General features: G+C 35.6%; 1 protein-coding gene across 1 annotated transcript in view; it reads left to right on the forward strand.

Moving 5' to 3' along the window:
- The window catches only part of SYNE2 (spectrin repeat containing nuclear envelope protein 2), a 272,180-nt gene that overhangs the window by 107,176 nt on the left and 144,003 nt on the right, over positions 1–21,001 (forward strand). Inside the window, exons 29-41 of the mRNA XM_025049097.1 lie at positions 340–490; positions 1,143–1,753; positions 4,896–5,075; positions 6,407–6,557; positions 13,280–13,438; positions 14,054–14,215; positions 16,106–16,207; positions 17,180–17,380; positions 17,722–17,893; positions 18,470–18,582; positions 19,688–19,890; positions 20,337–20,456; positions 20,549–20,840. Of these exons, the coding sequence (XP_024904865.1) occupies positions 340–490; positions 1,143–1,753; positions 4,896–5,075; positions 6,407–6,557; positions 13,280–13,438; positions 14,054–14,215; positions 16,106–16,207; positions 17,180–17,380; positions 17,722–17,893; positions 18,470–18,582; positions 19,688–19,890; positions 20,337–20,456; positions 20,549–20,840 (2,617 nt within the window). The remainder of the gene's footprint in view (positions 1–339; positions 491–1,142; positions 1,754–4,895; positions 5,076–6,406; positions 6,558–13,279; positions 13,439–14,053; positions 14,216–16,105; positions 16,208–17,179; positions 17,381–17,721; positions 17,894–18,469; positions 18,583–19,687; positions 19,891–20,336; positions 20,457–20,548; positions 20,841–21,001) is intronic.

Consider the following 21,001-nt stretch of genomic DNA (forward strand, 5'->3'; position numbering starts at 1 on the left):
ATTCATAATGAGGTTTCTTTGTCATCAAGGCAAAGTTAAATTATATTCAGTAATTGTATTTTGAAACAGAGGGAAAGGCTTAGTATAGTTTACCATTTTCCATTCAGTGTGTTATCTATTAAATTATTAAGAATATTTGGCTATAGCAAACAACTCATTCTTTGGCATTTTGGATTGTTGGGTTTGGGTTTTAAAGTGGTGATCTGTACATATCATTGCATGTATATTTATTGGACAGTTATTTTCTGTTCTTGGTTAAGTAATGACCTTAATATGTTTCATAGGATATTGTTTTGCTTTGTTTTCTTTCCCCTCATGTCTGGTTTATTTTTCATCCAGAATGGAGTCTTTAGAGGCCGCATTGCAGATTGTGTTACCTGTGGAGAAGGAATCGCTTCTTCTCTGTGGCTCAGACCTGCTTCTTCTCCATGAAGTAGCTGTTCAGGAATTTCATCTCACTGATGCTGATGGCATTTACCAAAACCTGAGGGTAAATATAAATTCTCACAGTATATTTATAGAATAATTGATTCAGATATTTATGCATTTTTAATTATACATCAAGAGTATATATTTAGAATACAAGCCATGACAGAAAAATCTTCAATAATTTAGTAGACTTGTTATTTATTTCTCAACTCTTTAATTCCTTTCAAATTTGGAAGTAGATACCGTGGAATAAGTAATGAAGTATTTTCCTTGAATTAGAAATGAAGGGTTTCTTATAAATGCCTTTTCCAATGACTGAAATCTTAAATATCATACTAGACTCATTTACCTATGTTAGAATATTCCACAGATTACTTATTCCAAATCCTATTTTTAATAAATAAGTTTTTTCAGATTATAAACAGATGTCTCAACAGTTCAATCTTTAATTATTTTCACTGAAGCAATAGATTTATATACTTGTTTTCTTTTGGAGATTGAAACATCAGGAAGGGTATCAGATAATAAAACAGTTAGGCCATCTGATCATTTGTCATCAAAATGTTTCCTTCTGTTAAAACTGGCAGCCCCGGTTAAACTGAGAAGCGGTTTTCTAGATTTAAGTCTAGTTACATAATTTGAGGTTAGTTTCTGACGTGCAGTCTTTCGTTTGTCTGCCTCAGTCTTTTCAGCTTTTCTTACCTTTATTTTAGGATATCCAAGATTCCATAGCAAAACAGATCGAAATCTGTAACAATTTGGAGCAGTCGGGCAACTTTGCATTAAAGGAATTACACCCACTTGAACTACATGCAACACAGAACATTATACTACAACACAGAGGACAACTCGAAGAGATGAACCACAGGGTCCAGAGGAGTAAAGATGCGCTCAGGGCCCTGGAAGATTTTTTGGCTTCTCTGAGAGCAGCCGAACTCTCCGTTGAGCTTGTTACAGACCTTTCAGCCTCAGGTTCACAGGTGGTACCAGAAAATACTTTGACTGTAAAATATAACGAGGGAGAAATTTATCTGATGAAAGATAAGGCCAGACATTTGGATAAACGTTTGAAGATGCTTGACATAAGCTTTAAAGATGCCGAACAGGGTGAAGATACTTCCTGTGAAAAACTTCTCGATGCTTTATCCAAAAACCTATTTGAGACACGCGGCTATGGCGGACAGGAGGAACTCACTGAAGAAGACAGATTACTGGAGGCTTGTATTTTCAAAAATAGTGAACTCTTGAAAAATATTCAAGATGTGCACAATCAGATCAGTAAAATTGGTCTTAAGGATCCGACTGTCCCAGCTGTAAAACAACGGTAAATATTGTTTCCATCCATTTCCATCCAAGGTGACACTTTTCTGTACTTTCAGATACCTACTAGGTGAAACACATACTTCCTGTGTCTTTCCATTTCTATCCCATCCCACCCTATTCAGCGTTCAGCATTCTTTTCTCTAGACCTTTCAAATAAGCTTTTTTCTTGTTGATATTGTGCCTTTACCAAATGTTACATAATTCTTTTTTTTTTTAAACTTTTCATTCTCATTGACAAAGGAGTAGTGAAATTAGATATGCATAAAGGACATGAGTTGCTTCCAAGTCCCTTTAGTGCCGTGTATTTATCAGGGTATTCTCCTGATGGGGGAGACCTGGAAAACTCGACACATTTGATAAGAAAGAAACAAGTGGTGGCAGATGCACGTGCCATACTTTGTCTCGACTTCTTCCTTCATTATTTGATTCCTCCTCTTCCTCCCAACAAGATTAGGGTGGGGACTGAATTGGGGGTTTTTGCGGGGGACACAAGATTGAACTAAGCTAAGGTTAGTGTTGATTCTGGAGACTGAGCAGAATTGGGGTAAACTGAGTTTGGTAAGCCTTCTGTATGAGTGCTGCTGTTTTAACTCTGGCATTCAAAGTCGGCCTCTAGGTCTTGAAAACAAAAATGTTAGCAAGAGTCACTTTTCCTTCCTTTTCTAAATCTCTCCCACTTTCTGTCTCCTCTGCCCACTTCTCGTCCCTCAGGTTCAGTAATTTCTTGGCATCTGTTTAGCTGATCAAGCTCTTTCCTCTGAAATTTCCCTGTGGCCTTAGTCTTAAGGAGACTTCCATTCCTCAGTGCCTAGTTCTTAATGAGGTATTAAACTAATTACTGATGTAGTGATTCAGTCATGGTTAATAATTTTTTTATTGTAGATTAATGAATAATAAGTAATAAATATTTATAAGTGAAAACTATACATTGTTAAGTAGTAAGTTGCTTTAATTTTTAATTTAGTTATTGATATACCAAGTATGTAGCCTGTCCTGGAGATATAGCAGTTAACAAAATAGACAAAAATTCTTGCTCCTCATGGAGCTTATTTAGTGAGAGGAGTAAGATGTTTAGTATGTTTGATGATGATAAAAGCTATGGAGAAAAATTAAGCAAGAAAAACGAGGGGGTTGCGATTCAAATGGGGTTATCAGGGACATTTTACTGAGAAGATGACCTTTGAGTAAGGTGGGATGAGAGAGCTAGCCAAGTGACGACTTGGAAGAAGAGCTTATCAGGCCGGAGGAGGAGTGACAAAGGCCCGGGGTGGCACCGGGCCTGGCATGTTTGAGAAGGGACTAGGAAGTGAGAGGGTCAGTGGTGAGGGGAAGAGGTATGTAAAGGGGTCAGAGAGGCAATGAGTAGAATAGGGCTTAGCTCATGAACGGACTTGCGGGCCATGTGATTACCTTGGCTTTTTCTTTGAGTGGCACTGGGAAGTCAGTGGAGGTTCCTGAGCAGAGGGAAATGATTTGGTTTTCATTGTAACAGGTTCTTTCTGGCTGATGTGTTGGGTGTAGACAGTAGGAGTCCAGAGAAGACACAGGACGTCTAGTCTGACCTATTTCAGTATTCCAGGTGAGGGATGATGGTAGTATGGACCTGTGGTGAGGTGGTGAAAGTGTTAAGACTCTGTATATTTTGAAGGTAGAGTCTACAAAGATTTGTTGACACATTGGGCGAAGGTTTAAAAGAAAGATTAGACTTTCTGTTACTGGTGCTTTGAAAGGCCAAAACTGAAAATGTCAGAGTTTGGAGTAAGAAAAAGTGTCTTAATTGAAGAGGCACCAACCAAGAAGATGGGAGACCTAATTCTCAAATCCATCTTAAGAAAGTACAGAGTTCAGACTTCTTTTATGTCAAGGGAAGGGAAAATGAGTTGAGGTGGTTTTGGTAAAACTCAAGGAGCAAGCAGAATTTCTCTAATGATTAGTGTGTCTATATGTAAGACAAAAGCAGAAGCTATTAGCCTGAAGGCCATGGGAACAGTGCAGGCTTGAACAAGATGGGCTTAGAGGAACTGAGTATTTCACTTTTCTGAGTACTATTAACTGAAGCGAGAAAGGCTGAAGTTTATCTGGTATTGCACGAAAGATAGGCCTGCTCAATTTTAGAAATGATAGATTCAATATACTTAGTTTGACAGTCAAGTAGCAATATCAGTAAGACTCTTACAGATAGATGGCATCAGGAGTTGGGAGGGAGGTCTAGGCTACCAGTGTACATGTGAGAGTTAGCAACATTTGGGAATGAGAGGGGTAAGATTGCCAGCAGAGTGAGTTAAAATAGACAAGAGTCCACGTTATATACTTGGGGGCACTCCACGTTCAGAGATCCAGGAGATGACGGAGAACCAGCCAAAGATTCTGAAGAGTGGCCAGTGTAGTAAAAGGAAAATCAAGAGTCCTGGGGGCCAAGTGAGAAGGCCTTTCAAGGAACAGGATGTAAGCAGCTGTGTCAGATGCTGCCGATTAGAGCAGGAGGCTCGAGCATGGGTTTAGCAATGTGGAGGTTACTGGAGGTCTTGAGGAGCAGTTTTGGAGGATACACAGAGAGAGAAAGCCTTATGGGAGTGGATTCCAGAGAAGTCGGGAGAAGTAGAGATAGTGTATGATAAAAGCAAGTTAGACTGAGGCAAATGGAGTTAATCCCACCAGGATTAGTTTGCACATGAAAATCCTCAGTTCCAGTGACTTTTATCGATGTGGGAAAGCTTTTTTTTGTACACAGGGTAGAAATGTGAGATTCCCCTTGCCCCCGCCTTCCCCTTGCTTAGGAGCCTCGTTCTGCTCCACCTCTTGTCTTCTGTCCACACTAGGCTCTCTTTCCCACCCGTATACACACACATACTCTTTCTCTCTTTTCTCTCATATACGTATGTACACCCTTTACAAGTGTGTTCATCACACACAAAAAATGTTACTGTTTCTGGCTTTGTATATTTATTATAATGAAAACACCAGATTAGTCTTCTGGAAATGCAGAGAGCCTCCTGAACTCTGTCATAGGAATGTGTAATTTTTGTCTTCCTAAACCTCCTGAGGACAAATTTAAGTTAGTGTGCTCCCCTCAGTTACTCACATGTGTGTCAAATCAAGTTGGCTAATAATTGGCTATCGAACATTTCTCTTTCATGATCAAGGAAAAAATCATTAATCAGACTGGATAAGGAGCTAGATGAATATGAAGAAGAGAAGAAACACTTGCAAGAAATGGCTAATTCTCTTCCACAATTCAAAGATGGCAGAGAAAAAGCTCTGAATCAACAGTGCCAAAATACAGCACTCTTGTGGGAGAACACAAAAGCTTCGGTCACTGAATGGTAAGGAAAAATATCCCCCCCACGCCCCCAACACACACTCACTTGTGCTCTCCATCACTTCTCCTCTTGTCACTCTGACCTTCCTGCCTCCCTTCTAGAAAGATCCTTATGATTATATTTCACCCACTTGGATAATCTAAGATAATGTTGTAGGTTAAGACTCTTAACTTAATCACATCTGCAAAGTCCCTTTTGCCATGTATGGTGACACATTTGCAGGATCCAGGGATTAGGACATGGACATCTCTGAGGGCTGGCGGCATTATTTTACCGCACAACCCTACTTGAATGGCAGATGTTGCCTGTCAGCTGCCACCGTCTTTCCTGCAGAGCCTGAGCAAGGCTCGAAAGTTTTCTTAACTGTGTGACAGCCATTACTTATCAATCCCAGCAATTCTGAATCCATGCCTTCTCCCTTTTACTCTCTGCCTGGGGGTGGGAGTGGTCGGGAAGGGTTCCAGTTGGGTTAAGAAGTGGGAGGTACCAGCAGATTAGAGGACAAGAAGAGGGAGAGGTCAAGGTGGTCTTAACCATCCCCGTCCTTTTTCAGCATGTGGTTCAGCAACTCCTACAGGTGTCCTTCTTGACTCAGGGCACTTTCCCTCTTTGCCCTTGAGGCCAAGTGGCAGATCTGCTGTTGTCCCTGGTTGCCTCAGCTCTCTGGCGAGTTCCCTAAATTCTGCTGTCAGTGATTCTTTCACTACAGAATTCCATCTGAGTATTCCTCCTGTTTCCTCAGTGTATAGTGGTCAAGATAAAGCCTGTCTGTGGTCTTCGATGTAGTCTGCCCTTCGATTTTAGAGGAAAGAATTGAGGTTCTGAAGGCTCAAGTAACTTATCTAAGGTCCCATGACTGATTAGTGCCCAGCCCTAACTGCCATGTTATCTGTACTATTGCACTTTTTAAAAAGGACAGAACCTAGAATGAGTTAAATAAACATAAACAACCTGTGACTCACTGAATTAATATTGAAATAATCTCCAAGAGCAATGCTAGGGAGGGCACTCTTTTCCAAGATACCTTTTGGTTAAGGATAAGATTGCGATGCTGATTCCTTAAGGTTATGAATCTTATTTTTCTTTTTAGATCGTATGTCTGCTGACTTTTTAATATTGATCTGGTGAAAATACTAATCCAGTGATTATTTGTATCATCCACTTGCCAGATAAATACATGTACACTTATTCTTAGGTTAAATTGTTTTCTCTTATAAACCACGTCAAGAGGAAAATTTCTTCTGCAAGTTATTAGTCATTATTGTAGGATACTTAGAAAGAACGGTTTTGTTATTTTCAGACGTTTAGCTGTTTTGCATTTTTTCTCTTCATAGCCTTGACCAATGTGAAAGAGTTTTGGAGCTCCTAAAACAATACCAGAATTTTAAAAGTGTCTTGACAACTTTGATTCAAAAAGAAGAGAATGTCATCTCCCTTCAGTCTTCGTACATGGGAAAGGAGAACCTGAAGAAAAGGATAGCAGAGGTGAGTCTAGGTTCCAAAGGAAACTCTCTGCACAGTGGCCTCACCCACGAACCTGACTATAAAGAGGACGTTGTAAATGGAGTCATTTTGAAACTTGGTTTAAAAGAAGTTACTAGTGACTTTATTTTACCAGATATCTAAGAATATTTAAGAATTTATTGAATGTATTACTAGAGCTTGGAAAAAAGTCATCCCCCAAGTTGATTAGTTTAGGAGGTTAGTTTCTGCTTGGGCTTTGATACTGACGGTGCGGTTCTCTTGGAGTCTGGGGTTGCCCTGTAAGGTTGTAACAATCCTCGTACTGACCTTCTACCTAAAGGAAACCTAAGACTTCATTGCAGTCCTGAGAGAATGAGCATAGTAGGAAAGTCCCCTCTGTTGTTAGTGAACAAAGGAAAAATTACGTTTTTACGTATTCTCTTTCTATAAAGTCGTGTAAGCTGATCTCCAAGTTGCTCCATCTGTGTTCATAGCCTCACCAATCACTTCATGTTCTAAGAAGAATATCATTTTTGGACACTAGGTGTCATCGTTTTCTTTGATTTTATGTGGTTATCAACTAGAGTGGCAGAAGAATGGAGTGGCAGAAGTTTGAAAAGAATATATATACTACACTACACTATGTTATTATATACCAGAAAGTTGCTTTCCCTATTGGTTTTATGAATATTATGCTAAAGTGCTGTTGGAATGTCAAAAGCATGTGTGAAATACAGTCTATTTGATTCATCTGGTTGTTAGAAAGCAATTTTGTTAAACTTCCCAGTTGCTAATATCAACATCAGTAGAAGCTTACATAGACTAGATTCTTACAATTTATTCTTTATCTAGAACTCTTGTCCCTGAAGCGGAAGTTATAGACACATGGCCGGTGCCACAGATGAAGAATAGCCCCTGTCTGGAACTCACTTTCTCATACTCAGTTTCTTGAAACTGGTCAGAAAGAGCCCTGTTTAGATACCAGTTGTACAAAATGTGACTGTGTGACTAGTTTCCTATGAGACTTAATAGAGGGAGGCCATCAAGACCTCGAGCAGACAGTTGATTGGAGTTACTCAGATGCAACCTGTCTGGTTCCAACCAGAAAAATTGGTTTTCTCTATAAATAGTACTACCATGTGAGCTTGTGGTTTTAAGTTATACTACTACTACTACCAGAAATAATAAAAATGATAAAAATGATGATGATAATGATAACGTCCATCATTGATGGCTTGGTCATTATGTGCCAAGTACTTTACATATTATTATATCATTTTATTCTCATAATAACCCTACATGCTAAGTATTATTAGCCCTGTTATACTGGTGAGAAAACTAAGACATAGAGAACTTTGGAAGTGTAGGAACTGTAGAGGTTTTACTGTTATTAAGATAGCATTATGAAAAGAACAAAAAATTGCCAGTCCTGCCTTGCCAGTTTTCACAATTTATTGTGGGATTTGTCAAGGGAGACATATAGTAAAAAAATAAGACCAAATAATACCACTTTATTATCTGCATGAGTGCCCGATTACTCCAGCAAGTGTTCTGGTAAAAAATGAGTTAAAAAAAAAATGGGTTCAAGCATATAAGCTAGCCTACATGTCTACAAGGCTTTTATTTTGAGCAGATCCAAATTCAGATCTTAGAATCTTATCACCATTTGGTTGGCTGCACAGAGTAGCTCAGATATTGATGCAGTGACCTGGGTTCTTTAGCTGGGTTCTTTAGTGAAGAGAGGTGCATAATGCCAGTCTCAAAGAGCAGTAATTCATCTTACCCAGCACTAATAAGGAAGCAACACAAAGCAGAAAAAAATAACTGTATCTATGTGTTGAATTTTTCATGCACGCTGATCCTGCTCACTATGTCTTGGAATTTGGACTGTCCGATTAATAACTTTCTCTGTTAATTAAAAAAAAAGGAAAAAAAATGGGGATAGACATTAAGTAACTTCCCCAAGATTATACGAGTAATTAATAAATGGCAAGATCGTTATTTAAGCCCAGGTCTATTTGACTACAAAGTTATATTTCAATCATAATATTGCCTTCCCTGACAACATATTTGAAATATGTATATGGCAAACTTTGTTTCATCTGTACCTCTTTCTCACCTGTAAAAGTTTGCTCACAAAAGGGTCTTTTATTTTTAAATTAATAAAATAACTGTAATTACCCTTAAGAAATGTTTAAAAGTACAGGCTTTTTAAAAATTTTGAAAATCTTGTACCTAGTTTGGTGTCTGCATATGGGCACTTTATATGTTTGCCGAAATAATATATCTGTATAGAAGATATAGAAGTTCTAGAATACTGGTGTTTAATTCTTTTCTCAGACACTTTTAACTGTCAGGGAAAAAGCAAATTTTTGCACTACTGATTGTTAACATAACTTTCAGTTAATTTTGTGATGACTTAGGTACTGTCTTCAGAAACAATTAATTTCTATAGTACATATTGTCATAATGCTTTCCACCAGTGGCTGAAATATGATACCACTGAGAACTTTTGTCCTTCAAAACCATAGAAACCTGGATGTTTATCTAGGATATGGTGCCAAATTTCCACTCCCTTTAATGAAAGACAGAGTGCAAAGGTAAGACTAGAAGGCGAGACTGTCAGGGGACTATTAAAGTTTGGGAAATGTCAGAGGGTCCTAGTTTCCTTTATTTCACTCCTTCCATTCATTTTAGAACAAAACCTGCAATTTCTGTCAATGCTAAAAGGACCCTCTCCTGCTCTTTCTTTTCTCTTCACCCACTGGTAGCTTGTGTCAGTGTAACAACAATGTTTTCTGAACGTATTGAGAATATATATATATCAGAGAATAATAAAATATGTAAATGTATAAAATGTGAATGTATATAGATTTCCATTTATTTGAACATTTATTATGCCCAAATGCAAAGAGTTCTGAACTAGGAGAAAAATACACCTGGATTTGCATCTCAGCTTTCCTAGTGTATCAGTCAGTGTCCAGTTTAGAGACAGAAACCTCCCCAGTAATTTTTTTATTTAAAAAAATTTGTTTAATTTTTATTTTCTTAATTAAACTTTTTATTTCGAGATAATTGTAGAGTCATACGGAGTTGTAGGAAATACTACAGAGAGATCTTATATACCCTTTACTGGGTTTCGCCAATGGTATAATCTTATAAAACTATACTCCAGTGTTACAGTCAGGGTTCTGACATTGACAGTCAAGATAAAGAGCATTTCTGTCACCACAGGGGTTCTTCATGTTGTCATTTTATAGTCCTACCCACTTCTCTCCAGTCCCCACCCCTTCCCAACCACTAATATGTTCTCCATTTCTGTAATTTTATCATTTCAAAAATCTTACATAAATGAAGTCATATAGTATGTAACCTTTTGGGATTGCCTACTTGCACTCAGTATAATTCTCTAAAGACTCAGGTTCTTAAATGTATTGATGATTTGCCCCCCTTCTTTTTTTTTTTGCTGAGTAGTATTCCATGGTGTGGATCTACAATGGCTTATTTAACTGTTTACCCATCAAAGGTCATCTTTAGTTTTTGGCTATTAGGAATAAAGTTGCTATAAACATTCACGTAAGGGGTTTTTGTGAACATAGTTTTTATATCTCAGGGAAAAAAATACCCCAGAGTACAGTTGCTGGGTTCTATGTTAATCATGGGTTTAGTTTTTAAAGAAACTGCCAAGCTGTTTTCCAGAGTGGCCGCATCATTTTATATTCCCACCAGCAATATATGAGTGATCTAGTTTCTCCACATCCTTTCCAGAATTAGATATTGTCTGTTTTTTATTTTAGTCATTCTGATAGGTATGTAGTGGTATCACATTGTGGCTTTAGTTTGCATTTCACTGATTGCTAATGATATGGATCATCTTTTCTTGTGTGTGTTTGTCATCTGTATGTCATCTTTGGTGAAATATCTCTATCTTTTGCCCATTTTCTAATTAAATCGATTGATTTTTTTTTTAAACTGTTGAGAGTTCTTTATATATTCTAGATACTAGTTATTTGCCAGATAATGTGGTTTGCAAAAATTTTCTTCCAAACTATAGCTTGTCTTTTCATCCTTTTAACAGGGTCTTTTTTAGAGCTAAATTTTTAAATTTTGATAAAATCCAGTTTGTCAATTTTTCCTTTCTTGGTTTCTGCATTTGGTGTCAAAGTATAAGAATTATTTGCCCAGCTCAAGATCCTAAATATTTTCTTCTACTTTTTTCTATGAGTTTAAAGTATTAGGTTGACGTTTGAGTCCATCATCCATTTGTTTCTGTATAATGTGTGAGACTTAGGTTAAAGTTCATGTTTTTGTCTAGAGATGTCCAGTAGCTCCAGCATTGTATGTTGAAAAGACTATTTCCTCTGTTGAATTTCTTTTGTACCTTTGTCAAAAATGAGTTGGGCATCTTTGTGTGGGTCTATTTCTGGGTTCACTATTCTCTTCCATTGATCTGTGTGTCTGTTTCGCTCCCATTACCCCATAAACTTTATTACTGTATATGATAGGCTTTAAAAACAAGTAGACTGATTTTTCCCACTTTACTATGTTTTTCAAATATTTTAGCTATTCTAGTTCCTTTACCATTCCATATAAATATTTCTTTTTCCTTCTAGCTAATTTTATTTTTTAAATAATTTTTTACCTTTTAATTGCATTTTACATACAGTATTATATTAGCTTCAGATGTACAACATAGTGATTAGTCATTTGTGTAACTTACACAGTAATCCCCTGATAAATCTAGTACTCATCTGATACCGTATATAGTTATTACAGTATTATTGACTATATTCCCTATGCTGTGCTTTACATCCCCATGACTATTTTTGTAACTAATTTGTACTTCTTAATCCCCTCCCCCTTCACTCATCCCACCAACCCTGGAATAATCTTTTTTATATCTATAGCATAGTATTACAGGGATTTGATAGTAATTACATTAAGCCTATATGTCGATTTTAAGAGAATTGACATCTTTTCTATGTTGAGTCCCCAAAACCATGAATTTGATATGTCTCTGCATTTATTTAGACCTTTTTTGATTTCTTTCATCAACATTTTGTAGTTTTCAGCATACAAATTCTATTCATGTTTTGTTAGATTTATACCTAAGTAGTAATTTTTTGAGTAACTAAAAATGGTATTATATTTTAAATTTCACTGTTCATGTATTCATTGCTAATTGATTGTTATATGTTTTATATGTTTGTTTGTTTTGTATTCTCTGACCTTTCTGAACCTACTTATCAGTTCTAGGAATATTTTTGTAGATTCCTTGGGATCACCTTTATGGGTAATCATGTCAAGGATAATTTCTTGACACCGGAGATAGGGGGGCTCCTTGTTATTGCTGGTTAGGGTGAGAGTTCCAGCTCCCACTAGGCCTCCCCTAATATCTCCCTGGCTCTTGCTTACCCTGTGTGGCCTCTACTGACATCACAGCGGGGGATGCTTTGTTACTGCCCAGGAGGAGTGAAAGTCCTGGCTCTCTGTTTTTCCTTTTCTGACACCACCCTGGTTGAATGAAGGTGGGGCTCCTGTTACGGGTTGGTGATGGCGCAAGTCAAGGCTGTACACTGAACCTTTGCTCTCATGGTGGAGGCCGGGCACTGTTTTTTCTGTGGCATTTGTTTCCTGTAAGCAATTATTTTTTTCAAAGTTTTCTGTCTTGCTAGGTTGTCTTATTCCTGGTTCTTTGGCTAAAGAGAGCAGGCTTTTCTTGGGGCTTTTTTTTTGTCTGTGATTTTACCAGGTACTGGCTTCTCCAGCACACAGTCTGGAATATCAGAGGGAAAACAAAATACAGGGAGCTCGCCAGTAGGTTGTTCTTCAGGAGCTGTGCCCCCAGCCATTTTCCTTTCTTTTTCTTTTTCAAATTAATTAATTAATTTTATTATGGCAACATCAGTTAACAAAATCCAGTAAGTTTCAGGCATACAATTTAGCAATAAGGCGCACGCGCGTGCGTGCGCGCACGCACACACACACACACACACACACACACACACAATGTGTCATTTTCCTTTCTTGAATTCTACTTTTCAATCTTCTTAAGTTTGTTTTGTGTATGGCGTGCAGGGTTTTTAGTTGTACTTAGTGGGAAGAATAGGGAAAAGTATGTTTACTCCATATTCTTTGGAATAGAAGTCCCCCAGAGGTGGTATAATTTTTAGATTTTTGCTTTTGAGAAATTGTTTTCAGATTTTATGTAATTATTTAACAAGTTTTTGTAAGATTTGTAAATTGAATAAAACATTAAGATTACATTAGTCAATACTAAAATTTCTTGTTATAGTCTAAGATCATTGGGCTTTTCATAAAATAGTGTTTCACTTTCCGTATTAGAAATGATGGTGGCGTTGGAATCATGTAAGATTAAAACAGAAGTCATATTAAAGATGTTTTAGATTCTGTCTGTTTTATTCAGATTAGCACTTATTTTTTTCAGCATTATAAAGATAATTCCTTTTGGTAGAATCTAGGAACTTTGATTTTTATACCATTGAATTGGAGGGGATTTTTTTGTAAAACATTATTTCATGTGGATAAGAAACATGGTTTTAGACCATATTTCATCATGCAGAGTGGGAAGAAAATTTGGTATAGAATTATTATTAAACCAGATGGTTAGGATTCTAGATACTTTTCACTGAGAAAGTGGGACAATAAAAACCAGTGATAGAATTGTAATTTTTATCAGTTTGTGTATGTCAATATATCAAAACATATTTCATCTTTTTTAGATTGAAATTGTCAAAGAAGAATTTAATGAACATTTAGAAGTTGTAGACAAGATTAACCAGATCTGCAAAAATCTACAATTTCATCTAAATAAAATGAGAACCTTTGAAGAACCTCCTTTTGAGAAAGAGGCTAATATTATTGTGGATAGATGGCTTGATGTAAGTGATAATTGAATTGACCAGAAATTCTATTATGTAACAATTAAATTGATCTTTTCTGTTGTATCTTTAGTATTTTTATCTAATTACAAAATTCAGAAGTGCTCATTGTAAAATGTTCAAATAATATAAAGTTTATGTCATAGGAATTACCTTCATAACCCAGGCATATACATAGGCACTACTAACAAATGGGTCCATAATCCCCTAAATATAAAAGTGCAAACTCAACTTATTTAAAATAAACTAGTTAATATGTTACTCATCCATACAAGATGTTGATTTTCAACTATATACTTATTTAATACATTTTAAATTGAGAACCAATGATTTTTTTTAATTACAAATTAAGAATTTGTTATATTTTTATTGGGGTTTTTAAAAGCATGTTTTATTTATTGTAGTTTAGAAATTAGGAAGACTATTGCTTTCAATTGCATATAAGCTGTAGCATATCAGCTAAGATTTTTTTTGTAGAAGAAAGAACTACATGATATATTAAAGCAATTTTTTTGTCAACGAATAAAGAAAAATAGCCAGTAAAGGTAAACTCAAATTTTATTTAAAAATAGTGTTTGACTGAAACAATGGTTTTCTCTTTGTTATTTGTGGTAGATAAATGAGAAGACAGAAGACTACTATGAAAATCTTGGCCGAGCTCTGGCATTATGGGACAAACTTTTTAATTTAAGGGATGCAATTTATGAATGGACTGAAAAGGTCCTTCGAAAAATGGAGTTGCATCAGCTGACTGAAGAAGAAAGAGAAAAACTGAAGGTAATTCAACAGAGATAATATATTTGTTCTTTTGTTTTACACAGTTGACATTTTAGTATTGAGTTTGCTATCTTATGTGGGGTAGAGAAATCACAAAGAAATCTTTTCTTTTTTTCATTATCTCTTGAGTGGGACCTGACTCTATTGTTTTCTTTTTAATATCCGGGAAGATGTTAGCAGGGATTATTAATCTGGGGCTCACAGACACCCAAGGGGTTTGTGGGTGAAATGGCTTTACATGAGAGAAGTTGCATCTTTATTTTCACGAATGTTTAACTAAAATGTAATATGTGTTATAATCAACAGACATAGTAGGATGAACTTATATGTGACATTGTTATCAAGAATATCATATTTTAAAAATCATCATCCTATTGTTGCAACTATTATCCTTATCACTACTTTGAAAATACGGTATTTAATAGGTGTACTGCTATTTCCTGTTATTTAAGGTATTAATAGAGAAACACATATATTGCTATAGTATAAATTCTTTTTACTATTTTGATAACTAACCCAGTAATTTTTTTCCTTTACAGCCCTATATCGTTCATTTTGTTTTATGGTTAAAATATTATGCAAAGGGTCCATAGGATTCACCAGACTGCCAGAGGGCTTTATGGTGTATAAAAAGTTAAAAACTCCTAGCAGAAGCACCATCAAAATGCATAATTCCCAGGCGGTCTGTCTAGGCCTGTGGATTAGGTAAACTTTTTCTTAAAGGGCCAAATAGTAAATATTTAGGTTTGTAGATCATTTGATCACTTGTAGATCATTTGTCACAACTATTCAGTCCTGCTCTTACAGCATGAAAGCCGTCAGTCACAGATAATATACATAAGTGCTTGAAAGTGGCTGGGTTCCAATAAAACTTTATTTATGAAAACAGACTACCAGCCCTTATTCTGTTAATCTCTGATCTAGATCATGATTATGGATTATTCATAATTTGAATTAAGCAGTTCCTCAAAAAGATTAGAAAAACACAAGGCTGCATATCAACTTTATACAGTTTTTAAAAAGGCTAGTTTTTAAAACCATAATCTCAGATTTTTCTATGTACAAAGAATTAAAATTATATGGTTTAACTCTAGGAAGATTTTTTCCTAATTGTTTTATTTGTTTACATATTATTAGTTTGGTCCATATAAAATCACTATCTTGGTAGGTCAAAAACAGTGAAATATTGGCAATTGTATCTAGTTCAATATAATATCAAAATGTGTGTATGTATGCATGGTGGCTTTACAGTATGTCCAGTCTAATGCTCCAAATCTAATTTTTTCTCTAATTTGTCATTTTATTCACTTTTAAATTCAGATACCCATTTTTACACATTTGGAAAAGATTTTCAAAATGTATGCAGATTTGAGTTTTCTGAGTGTATGATGATAATCATGAAGTAAACTATGACTTTCCTAAGCATGAATGAAGTATGACTGAGTCCCTTAAATTTTTCTTGAAGTACAGACAAATGTAAAAATGTGAAGTTAAGGTTGTTTAAAAATATGAAGTTAAGGATTATAAGCTGCCAGCCTGGGGGCCATATTCTGCCAGCGAGATGTGTGTGTGTGTATGTGCATGTGTGTTGACATAATTTATATGTACAAATTTATGAAATGTAATTCCTTTAGGTAGGTCCTGCATGCCAGTATGGTACAAGCCTAGCCCCTTCTCTATTGTCTTACAGCTAGAATTCTTCACTTAGTTGTAATGTTTGCCTGACCCATGAAGGCACCTAGGTTTGTAATTCCTAGGATTCTATCAAAAAAAAAACAAGTGATTAGGGCCAATTCAAAGGCTATCTCAGTTTTTCTGTATTAACAATAGCAGTTGTGGGTACCAGAAAATATAAAATGACAATATTTTTATTAAAATTATGTGTTTTAGGAAGAGTTACAAGTTTATGAACAGAAACCTTCAGAATTTTCAAAAAGAGTGGCTAAAATACAGTTTCTGCTTCAAAGCAGTGAAATACCTCTTGAACTACAGGTAAGAGAATTTTTATTTAAAAGTTACAGTGAAAGTATTCTCAAGTAATGTTTATAAAACAGAATTCTAATCTTAAACCTAAAATAAAATTAGGATCATTCTTTAATTCACCTTTGTTCAATTTCTATATTAAGTTCAATTGAATTTTCGATAGTCTGCATAGCATAGTTTATCTTTGTTCTACATTTAGAACGAATACTATGACTTTTGCATTCTTTTATTCTCATTTCACTTATTTCCCAGGCCTCTTGTGTGGAGGGGGAGATGTTACGTGAACCCATGAAAATAACAAGGATTTCCTCATGAGTGTCTTGGGTGTAGAAAAAAGAATATGGTTCGAGTGACTGTAGGTTTATTAATTGCTGGATGGAGAAATGGGGAGATTGCCCCAAGTGACAGTTTCTGTCGTGGACGAAATTTGTACAATTTTATGTAGTTCAAAGTGTATAGTGGCTAAATATGAATATTCATATGGCTGAATGTGAATCAGACTTTCTGGGTAAGGTACTGGCACTGCCACTTATTAGCTTTGTGATCATGAGCACACTTACTTAACCTTCTTAAGTCTGTATTTTTGTACATTAAGTGCTTGTCGTGATGCTGTGTACATAATAAACACTCAACAAATGCTGGCTATTTAATTATTACTATATGTTTTTATATATTTTCAAATGAGTGCTATGAAATAACCTCAGTCGGTATGCTAGATAAAACTTGTGTTAAGGGAAAAGATTTAGATTGGTCTCATAAAAAAATCAAAAGGTCAGTTTCAGTTTTTCATGTTAAAACTCTTTTTCTTTAAAGGCCACAATTGAATTGTCCTGTTAGTGATGTATAACAATGAAGAATTAGACATAGAGAAGACTATTTCACATTAAAATGAAGTTTCAACCCTTTCTCTAGCAATATGGTTGTCTTAAAATCTAGTTTAGTAAAGTCTGGTATAGTACTTAATATGTTTCATGATTTCAGGTCATGGAGACCTCTATTTTGAATAAGATAGAGGATGTAAAAATGCGTTTAACAGGAGAACCCAGTTGCTCTGCACTCAGTGGCAGCACCGCTGAGCTAAGGGAGGACCTGGATCAAGCCAAGACCCAGATTGGGATGACTGAGTCCCTCTTGAAAGCCCTGTCTCCTTCCGACAGCTTGGAGATCTTTACCAAACTAGAGGTACTTTCCAGTGGCTTCTCTTCTGTGGTTCAGATTTATTTTCACATTTATTTCTGATGGTCTTGACCTCCCTCTTGAGGTTAATACAAATAGTTAAAAACGAAAGCCTAGGGAAAAATTTCAGAACAATTTGTGTATATTTGGCTGTTTAACCTGCTTTGTGGACAGTGATGATTTGATATTAAATTGCATTTTGCATTATACATTTACTGGCTAAGAAAAAACAAATCCACCCAATAGAAAACCACCTAGAATTTTACAAAAACAGTGGAGATCTGGTATGCTTTGTGTAAATTGAGCTCATTTTAAGACAATGATTATTTGTTTGTTTATATATTTAGGAGATACAACAGCAAATTCTACAGCAAAAACACAGTATGATATTACTTGAGAATCAAATAGGTTGTCTGACTCCTGAACTTTCTGAATTAAAAAAGCAATATGAAAGTGTCAGCGATTTATTTAATACCAAAAAAAGTGTTTTGCAAGATCACTTTTCTAAGTTATTGAATGGTGAGTGTCATGTTTCTCTTACTGTGTTTCTGGGAATCTTGAAGTATGAATAAGCACTGTGAATACAAAGGCTAATCTAAGCTTCACTTAGAGGTGGTTGCACAGATTATATTTAAGGAAAAGGATGGATGGATTGATTGATTTATTGACTGATTGATTAAGGATTTATTCGGATAAATCTTTTGGGAGGAAGTACTCACTGATCTATGCATGTCATAAATAGCATCCATTTCTTTTAAGTCGCAAATCTTTGTTTCAAGAAAGAGAATCACCAGCATCCTCCTCTTTGACTTGCTAATTGTGGTGAGTGTGTCTGGAGACGTGCCTGTGAGCAGGCTGCTCCTGCTAGTGTCTCTGGGTGTCCTGTATGCTTGGAAGGGAGGTTTAGTCTAGAAAATACACCACAATTACTTTCAAGACTCTATTAGTCCTCAAAATTTGGTTTCAACTCATTACCATGTTCTTTATACAATGATTTGTATCTATGGTGTAGGAAGCAAGTTTCACAATCTCTCACTTTAACTAGATATATGACATCTTCCTTGAATGAATACAGATTTTTTTTTCTTTCTGCAGATCAGTGTAAAAACTTTAATGATTGGTTCAACAGCATTAAAATGAACCTTAAGGAATGTTTTGAATCATCAGAAACAAAAACGAGTATGGAACAAAAGCTACAAAAACTTTCTGTAAGATGTGTATAAATTTCAATTAGAATTTATCACAACTCAAATACTAGAGGCATAGAACTATATTTAAGTAGATAGGATAATAATTACTTTGACTTATTAATTCCCTGCAAAGATAGTATTTCCATATAACTTGGCTTTTCCCCAGATATTTTGAAACTCTTATGTTTACTGGATAAGGGTGCAAGTGATTTAAACAAGTTCAATTTTCACACCTGTTCTAAGATGCTGTTTATAAGTTGCATTAAAATCATATTTGATAAGAGAAATTAAGACCTTACCTAATTTGGATTTTGTAATCCGTCTTACTTTCCTGAAAGAGATCTCTTGATTTTTTAAGACTTTTCCCAGCCATATTTCTTTAAAAAATTGAGTTAAACTTTAATAAACTGCTGGTCAGAGTGTTATGGAGGGTAGCCTGAAATAAAAGGCCAAGTGCCTGAACGTTTAAAATGCATATTGTACCCTTAACTCTTGAATACTTTAGGGTAGATTTTTAGTACTTTAATTTTGTGGTAAGTCATGCTCTCAAGCTTATTGATGGCATTAAACGTTCTCTGATTCCTTGCTTTGATGATGCTGTTCTTTATTAATAGAACTGCCTTTAGTTTAAAGTTCCAGTTTGTCTTGTCTTGTCTCTTCTCTGCTCTGCTCTGCTCTGTTCTGCCTTTAACTTTGCTCATTACATGGTCTTCAGCTCTAACCTTTAAACACAAACATTGAAATAAATTCTGATTTGTACAAAGTTAAATAGAGAATGGTTTGTTTAGTCTGTTTAGTTTTACATGTTGATTGCCAGAAATGAACAAGTATTTAGGAAAGGCCAGGAAAGAAAAATGCAGCTTTCCTAGGCTTGCTTCTGCTGACCTTCACGGTGGCACTGTATTGCTTTGCTTGATATCATTTCCAGAAAGTCAGATGTGTACACACTCTAGAACTAACATAAATCATCTTTTTTTATTGGAGTTATATCTCCATAGCACTCCTCTTGTATAGGATGTTAAGAAGATGGCATGTCTATGTACTGTCTTGGAAAGTGTCATAGGGGTGACAGTGACCATACTTAGACTTCCCGATAGGACACAGACTTTCTGTCTTTTTTAAGGATTTTTTGACTCTTGAAGAAAGAGGCAGTAAAATACAGCAGGTGGAAACTGTACTGAATCATGTGAAGAAACATCTGCCCAAAGCACATGTTAAGGAGCTTAACAGTTGGATTGTAAGTCAAGAAATTGAATTAGAAAAAATGGAGTCCGTATGCCAGCTGCGAGCAAAGGAGCTTGGTGACTACGTGCAGCAGCTACTGAGGTAGGAAATAAAGATGACATCTAATTAACATGTTTTCTAATTATATTTTTATATGTACTTCGCCTCAGTACAGCTAGCATTGAGATACATAATACACACAAATACCATATGTTAAATATACACTGTCAAATCTAAGTTAGACTCCAGGAAGATAGAAGTTTAGAGAATTCTTTAAATTATTTAATATGACAGAGGTTTAAAGGAGAGGCCGAAAATGTTTTGTTTGTTTGTTTCCTATTTGATACATTTGTGTAGCTCATTGTTATATAGAATCCCACTGTAATACAGGCTATTATTCAGATTTTAATGTTACAAATTAAATTTTCTCCAAAGAATAGCAAAAAAATATACTAAAAACCCGATTGGCTCCCAAAATTCATGCCAACATTCTCTTCAAATAAACACTTCTTGGTTCTTTTATATTCTAACATGTGGTGTTCTTTTAGACTACAGGATGACCATAGAAATTTGAGTACGTGGTTGACTAATCAAGAAGACAAATGGAAAGAAATCGAAGAGTCAAAAGAGAAAACCGAGCTAGTTTGCCAGACTCTAGCTAGGAAGAGGTATAGCTGATCTTGCGTAAAATATATGTGCTGGGAACTATGGTTCCTTACATGGTATTGTGGCTCCTATAAACTTTCAGTGATATTTACAGGGAACAATTTGAATCTGCGGCCCAGTTGAACAACTCTTTAAAGGAATATGGGCTTACTGAAGAAGAAGAAATAATAGCGGAATCAACACGTTTGATTGATAGATACCAGGCATTATTGAGACAAATATGTGAAATTGAAGAAGAGGATAAATTACCTCCTGCCGAGGACCAGAGCTTTAATGACCTTGTACATGATGTAATTCATTGGATAACAGGGATTAAAGAGTCCCTTATGGTTTTGAATTCATCTGAAGGTCACATGCCACTTGAGGAAAGAATCCAAAAAATAAAGGTAAAACTGTGGAAACTAAATTTCTGAGGTCAGAGTGAACTCTAATTTTGAAAACATTTAGAGGAAAATGTCAAAGATTTGTTTCTTAATGGGAAATAGGATCACCGTGGAAAGGCGAGACATTCAGGTGACTGAGCTTATAAAAGAGAAGGGCTGTAATG

Source organism: Pteropus alecto, unplaced genomic scaffold, assembly GCF_000325575.1.
Source record: "Pteropus alecto unplaced genomic scaffold, ASM32557v1 scaffold276, whole genome shotgun sequence".
Lineage (NCBI taxonomy): Eukaryota > Metazoa > Chordata > Mammalia > Chiroptera > Pteropodidae > Pteropus > Pteropus alecto.